Source organism: Arachis hypogaea, chromosome 8 (assembly GCF_003086295.3).
Source record: "Arachis hypogaea cultivar Tifrunner chromosome 8, arahy.Tifrunner.gnm2.J5K5, whole genome shotgun sequence".
NCBI classification, from domain to species: Eukaryota; Viridiplantae; Streptophyta; class Magnoliopsida; order Fabales; family Fabaceae; genus Arachis; species Arachis hypogaea.
Window position 1 is genome coordinate 17,609,735 of NC_092043.1, and position 7,566 is coordinate 17,617,300.

At 36.0% G+C, this 7,566-nt stretch overlaps 1 protein-coding gene across 1 annotated transcript; it reads left to right on the plus strand.

The window, feature by feature from the left end:
- The first annotated feature begins 1,873 nt into the window (after window positions 1-1,873).
- LOC112706402 (growth-regulating factor 1) lies at window positions 1,874-4,694 on the plus strand. The gene is made up of 3 exons (XM_025757699.3): window positions 1,874-2,743; window positions 2,818-3,337; window positions 3,515-4,694. Exons 1-3 carry the CDS (start codon window positions 2,419-2,421, stop codon window positions 4,371-4,373), a joined length of 1,704 nt encoding a protein of 567 aa, XP_025613484.1. The 5' UTR covers window positions 1,874-2,418; the 3' UTR covers window positions 4,374-4,694.
- The last annotated feature ends 2,872 nt before the right edge of the window (window positions 4,695-7,566 follow it).

Sequence of the window (7,566 nt, forward strand, 5' to 3'; positions counted from 1 at the left end):
AGATTTCTTTTTTTTTTTTTTTACAGAAGAAAAAATGACAATAGATTTACATCTAAAAAAAAGATAAATATTCTCTATAATAAATTATAAACTGATAGAAGGCACAATTTTTAATTCTAAAAGTTCTTAGTAAATAAAATTTGAGAGATAAACATAAATCTCTTCAGTACAGACATGCTATAATACATAGAATACATTTTTTTCGATTAAATCTGAATAATTTCTAAATTTGTAGATAGTTTTACGAATAAATCGCTAAGATAGGTAGCTCTATCAAAATGTGAATTGAAAAAAAATGAAGAGGTGGAGATGATAAGGAGACCATCAATGATATCATTTTGATTCACATTGGATCTCATATTAGACAGGTTTGAGCGTTGATATAAATGTTAGTTGGTCAACTTGACTTAAAAAAAGAGGAATAAAATTGTATAATGAAATAAATAATAATATAATACAAAGAATATGACAAAAGCAATGTATGCATGTATTTTACATACAAGATGGTCATGTGCTAGGTTGCATAAACTATAAAAAGGAACATGTTTAATATTACTAGTAGGTCATGTGTGCTCCTTGTTTATGTTCCTTAATTATTAATTAGTACAAAGAGGGTGGTCACTAGTCATGTGCTTTGGTTTTTCATATAAGTTATCAAAATCAGTTATTAGTATAAAAATACATATTAAAATATAAATACACATTAAAAATAAATTAAATATACATATATTTGTGAATATATTAGTGACTAATTTTAGTGTACGAATAATATTTTTGTAACTAATTATATCATTTAATTGATTAGTACTACATAAAAGTGGGCATACTTAGAGAGTCAAGAATGTGGCCCATTCCAACACTCGTTTCATATGAGTAAGACCAATCTAACAAGATGGATTGGCAGTTATTTCTCTTTAGGCTGTCTAATACTACAAGTTCTATTTAGGTTGTCCTGTTTGTTCTTCTGTAGAAAATAATGATGTTAGAATATGAAACCCGTTACGAGGGCAGAGTACAACAACGTAGGAATTTAATTGTGTATGTGAACACGCAGAGCCACTGACTTTATGCGGGGCTTATTTACTATTTTGAATCTATGATGTAACAAAAAGTAGTTGGGGGAAGCTAATGTCTTCATAATAGAAAGAAAAAAGCCTGAATTAAACTTTTTTTTTCTTTTATTTGGAAGGAGAAAAAAGTATTTTCGACGCAACGTAGAAGAAAAAGAGAACAAAATGTGATCTTTTGATATCTTAAGCTCAGGAACTAGGCTACCTAGCTTGCATACCTTTGCACTCAAGTTATGCTCTTTGGCAATTGAAGCACAAAGTACATAAGAGTGATACAGATCTACTTTATTATTATACACATTACCATGGCATAAAGTATTGTATAATATAATGTTATGGTATGAGATGAGAATAGGACAGAGTATAGAGAGATAGAGATGAGGTAGAATTATTTTGGAGTGGCGACTGAGTCACGTGGCGGTGCATCTTTGTTACTACCTTTTGGCCCTTCTTACTTTAAGATGAGGGAGAGAACCTCCTCTGATACCGCTAGCGGACTTTGCAAGGCAAATTAATACTACTATTCTTCCTCGCTATTTTTTTTTAATTTAATTATTTTTATGATATTATTATTATTTACTTTTTTTACCATTGTAATCATCATTACTAGTAACTACTAATTTTACTGTTGCCAGCTAACTCTATCAAGTTCTTGTACTATTCTACAATATAATAATAAGACAGAAATGATATCCGATCATATCTTACGTTCACGGTTACAACTTGAAAATGTTCCAAAGCATTGTGGAAGGAAGGAGGGGAATTCGGTAATTAAGTAGGCATTTGCATAAAATGACATCCCCGTCCTTCTCGGTCCAGCTACATTCCAATGTTTTTCCTGAGTAGGTTTCCATAAATGCCCTTTCTAACCCACAAGGGTAGTAGAAGACCCTATGCACTAGGCGTGGGGCGAAACAAAGCAACCGCAATATTATATTATTGTTATTGTTATTAGCATGAAACTTTGCAAATAGTAGATAAAATTTTTTGGATATTTTGATGAGTACGCCCAAGATATAAACTTGGTGCAGTTGGGTTGTTCTCTCTCCAATTATATTTATGTTTGTGAAGACAGAAAACTCACTCTTGAAAACACAAAAGCCACATTCTTGTTTTCAATTTTTCCAGTTTGAGCTTAGCTTTAAAGGTGTCATAAGGCATATCTGCTGTTTCCTCATTTTCATTCTAACTATCTATCTATCTATATGAACTATGATGATGTGCCTCCCTTCTTCTTCTTCTTTGCTTGTGTCCCATGACTACTCCCTCCCAACCTTAATAGCGCTACTACTCTAGCTTTCTTACTTGTTCTTCTTCTACTTGTTGGTGTGTGTGTTTTCTTTTCTTTATGGATCTTGGGGCAGTGGGTTTGGATGGGTTGGTGGGTGGTTCTATTGGGTGTTCAGATGGTGAGACAAAGCACAAGTGGTACGGATCTGGGTTGTTGAAGCAGGAGAGATCTGGCGGTGGCAACACAAACAACGAAGATGATGATGAATATTGGAGGAGCAACAAAGTGGCTAAGACTAGTATGAATGGCGAGAGGAACTCGTCATCAAGCTTGCTGAGATCCAATGCAACTCTCTTCTCTGATGTTAGTGGCAACCAGCAGCAGCAACAAATGCTAAGTTTCTCTTCACCATATCATTACCTTCCCTTATCAAGAAATACAGGTAAGCTTTTTCTCTATTTACTTATTTATGTTTTGTGAATAGTTGCAAGTTTTTGATTGGTGGTTGTTGGACAGGTTGTCACAGTTGGGGAAGCAATAGCATGCATGGGAATGGGAATGGGATTGGGATGAGAGGGGCATTCACTCCATCACAGTGGATGGAGCTAGAACAGCAGGCCCTGATCTACAAGTATATAACCGCTAATGTCCCTGTCCCATCTCATCTTCTTATTCCCATCAAGAAAGCCCTTCATTCTGCTGGCTTCTCTCACTTCTTCAGGCCCAGTGCAGTGGGCTGGGCTGGGTTCCATCTGGGCTTCTCTAACAGCACCGATCCCGAGCCAGGCAGGTGCCGGAGAACAGATGGCAAGAAATGGCGTTGCTCCCGAGATGCCGTTGTCGACCAGAAGTATTGTGAGCGGCACATGAACAGAGGACGCCATCGTTCAAGAAAGCCTGTGGAAGGCCACAATGGCCATGCCCTCACCGGGACAACCACCTCCTCCACCACCAAGAATGTGGTGCCCGGAAACACTCCTCCTCCTCCTCCTTCCAACACCCTCACCTATTCTTCACCTCCTAATACCATCAGCAGGTCTTATTCTATGACGCTGACTGGTCAATGCTAATAGTGGTTGAGATTCCTTTTAGGAAAGGAAGATGCTCTTGTTACTTTATTTATCTCTCTGTCAAGTGTGATATAGTTTAGGAAATGTGCTTTTAATAAACACAACACAACACAATTTCACTTTTTTTTATTTTCTCATTGCAGGATGTTTATGACTACTACTACTACTAATAATAATAAGGAGAGTAATGGTAGTGAGAGAATCCCAGAAGCTGAAGATTCACTTCCAATGCTGCCACCAACTCTTGAGCTGAAACCAAAGGAAAACCCTTTCATCATTCCCAAACACCAAATCCCATACCAACAGGAATCTTCAAGGAATAATGAGTTTGGTCTTGTCACTTCTGATTCCTTACTGAACCCTTCCCAGAAGACCACCACAACAACCTTAACAGACAGGGAAACTGATTCCCATCATTCCCTCAGGCATTTCATTGACGACTGGCCCAAATCCCAGACCCACCGCTCTGCCTTGTCGTCGTGGCCGGAGTCCGAGAGGACCGAGCTCTCGATTTCCATCCCCATGACAACAACCTCCAATGACTTCATGTCGTCCACCTCCTCTCCCACCAATGACAAGCTCACTCTGTCACCCCTGCGTCTATCAAGGGAGCTAGACCCGATTCAAATGGGTTTGGGAGTGGGAAACAATGCTTTAAGTGATTCATCAAACTCATCAAGGCAAGCTAACTGGATTCCAATCACTTGGGAGAGTTCAATGGGTGGTCCTCTTGGAGAAGTTCTGAATCTCAGCACTAACAACAACAATGGAAGTGATAATCAATGTGGCAAGAACAACAATTCGTCCTCAGCACTTAACCTCATGAGTGATGGGTGGGATAATACTAATAGCCCTCCATTAGGGTCTTCTCCCACTGGGGTTCTGCAGAAGACAGCCTTTGGATCTTTATCAAATAGCAGTGCTGGGAGCAGCCCAAGGGCAGAGAATAAAACACAAGAAGGTTCAAGCTTGTGCAATGATCTTCTAATGCCTGCATTGTAATGGATTCAGTTTATTTTGGTTTTTGTTTATTTGTTTTAAAATTATTGCTTCCCCCTAAAATATGGTAGTAGTAGTAGTAGAATTTGCAAGAATATGTCTAGTCCCGTAACGTAACGTTGTATGTTAGCGTTGATAATTGGGTTGTGTAGGGTTTTGTTGCTTTTGACTTTTTGGTGTTTTTTGTATTGAAGGGTACTAAAATGTTGGTTGGTATATGGACTGGTTTTTATGAGAGATGTCCCGGTTATAGGTGATGGTGGGGACTCAGATTGCGTGACGTAACAGTAAATATTTAATGAGTGTTTGCAAGCTACACAAAAATCATTGAATGCGCTTCTTCCCATCTTTGATTTTAAACAACTTCCTCCTTCCTCCATTCTTATTCCTATTCTCTCTTTAAGTTTTCTTTGGATCTTTCTTTGTTTTCAATTTTAATGACTTTTGTCCCACTCCTAAATTTAAATCACTACTTCTCTCCAGACCATTCACATGTTAAATTAATCTGTTTCGATTTTCTTTTTAAATAAATATGGTAGGAGTATCTGCAAAATACTTATTTATATTGTGTAAATCCTTCCTTTTTTCTAGTCCACGCAAATTGAGAAGCCAACTTGCTCAAGAATCGATGATTCAGCATTTTGGAACTTGGGATAAATAACTGGGTTTGCCATCTGTCATCTGCTATCAAATTGTCCAGTGACCCAAAAAGGTTACATTTGCTTTTATCAAAGAGCGGGTGGAGAAAGAAGGTTAAGGAAGGGTAAGAAATTTCTAAGCGGGTGGGGAAAAAGGTTAAGGCCTTAAGGGTAAGAAATTTCTTTCTTAGGCAGTGCTGGAGGCTCTCCATAACCTGATGATTAATTAAGGCAAAGCATATATTTTGTGATACGAAAAAATAAAAAATAAAAATAAGACAAGAACTGAAATTGAGTGGTGATATGACCGTTATAACTCTCCTTAATGCTATAATTTGACAGTATACGTTATAGATTAGTTATGTGATATGATTGTTATAACTCTGTTTTTAATGCTATAACTTTATAGATCAGTTATTAATAACGGGCACAAAAAAAATATTGTAATGTCCTAGTATGCTATTATTATCCATTAATACAAATTATTGAGAGTATAACTACTGATGTTTCATCCCAAAATATAAAAAGGAGGTAAAACAGTTATTTGACAGACTGCATTTTGCAAAGCTTATTACTCACTTATTGACTTGAGCGTAAGCAAGTACCACTCCTTTGTTCTCTCATTGTCAACGTATGCTTCATCCTGACGGAAAGTTTACAAGTATTTATCGACACACAAGCTATATACTGGTTACCCTTTACAAGAACAAGTGAAAAGATAAATTAAAATTGAAATAGAAAATAAAAGAAAGATTGAATTTTTTTTGGTGAAAGGATAACAAATAAAAAAAAAACTAAAAAGACTAAGCTAAATCATTTTGCAAAATTTGCAGTAGGTTTCCAAGTGGTTGAAGCCAAGAACAATGATCAATGCTTCCAAATACACCTTATTTTGCCAAAGTATCTGCGACTCTATTAGCTTCTCTAGGAGCCAAAGAAAACCAGATAGAAATACCACTTGGCATCTTTATGTCAAACAAGCTTAGTAACTCCATGTTCTAACACCAATAAAAAACCACACCATATCGGCCACACTTCATATCAAAGCACATTCACATCAAAGAAGACACTCCCATCACAATTCACCTTAGTAACCAACGCCTCAGTTTACTGTTCGGTCAAAGGATAAGAATCTATCCAACAACCATCCTTGGTTGAATATTCTTGACTGGAAAATCTCAATCAAACCCACCCTTTCGTAGTTCTTGTGAGATTAGGATTGTGACTAATGATGTCTCATCCGTCACCTTATAACTTGGTTTTTATTGTGTATTATGAGTTATAATTCCGCGTTAACTATTATTTATTCTTTGTTTGTAACTGACTTAATGACCATCATTTCTATTTTAATGACCAAACGGTTATAACATGAATATCATTCATCAATTTTATGTTTATAAAGGACACAAATTTCTAAATTTCAATAGACATAACACATGATAACTTCTATTTCATGTCTTACATTCTATATTCATAAAATTATTATAACATACAACATTTGTAACTTCTATTTCATGCCTTACATTTTATACCTTCTATATTGATAGAATTATTATAATACACGGACAACATATGATAAGTTCTATTTCATGTCCTACATAACATTATATATTTATAGAATTATTATAAACAAAATACATGATAAGTTATATTTCATGTCTTACATTCTATATTCATAGAATTATTACACACAACACATGATAACTTCTATTTCATGTCTGACATTTTATATTTATAGAATTATTCTTATACCTCTTAAACACTTACTGATTTAAGCGTCGAAGTGTCTTTTGCAGGTACCTACACCCCGTTATTTTCTTATTGCTGACGTATACCTCATCTTGACGGAGAGCCTTCACCAGCAGACGAGCTAACCTCAGCAAGAACAATCTCCATTCTCAATCCTTTCGAAATCATAGATGCTAGCTCATTCAAGTTCCAAACATTCTTATTAATTAGATCTTCTAAGCAAAGATCAGTATATGAAATATGCACAAAATCCATCTTTCCTTCAACAGAACCGGTTTTCATCCATTTAGAATACCAGAAAGAGTCGATCGAGTAAGGCCCAATATTCTACCCAAAATCTTCATGCAATTTATTAGCTGCTACCAGAATAGCTTTTCAAGTATGGGATGATCCTTTTGTCGCTTGAGTATTGAAGATATCACCTCCTCTTAAATACTTATGGTGCATAAGTTGAATCCAACCAGATCTTGTCTTTATTTGAAATAATCTGCCATACCACTTTGTCAAGAAGAGAATAAATAACAATCTTAGAATCTTTGAAAGCCAAGCCACCATATTTCTTTGGGGTCCAACTAACTTGATGCGAGCTTCTAGTGTCGGTTTTGCATTTCCAAACAAATTGCTGGACACATTCATCAATATCCAAGCAAACCGAGGTCGAGAAAAGAGACATTTGCATCCTATCAATCGGAATAGAGAAAACGGCTGACTTTGCTAAGCAACATAAAAAGGAGAGGGATTCAATTGAAAGGATTCACTCAATTTTTGTGCAATAAAAGAGAAATTCACTCGATCTCACTTTTTACACT

Excerpts from the sequence above, each read along its gene's own strand:
- LOC112706402 (XM_025757699.3), top strand. The coding sequence starts at position 2,419 with ATGGATCTTGGGGCAGTGGGTTTGGATGGGTTGGTGGGTGGTTCTATT. Across the intron at positions 2,744-2,817 it reads TCCCTTATCAAGAAATACAG|GTTGTCACAGTTGGGGAAGC; the intron begins GTAAGCTTTTTC and ends GTTGTTGGACAG. Across the intron at positions 3,338-3,514 it reads CCTCCTAATACCATCAGCAG|GATGTTTATGACTACTACTA; the intron begins GTCTTATTCTAT and ends TTCTCATTGCAG.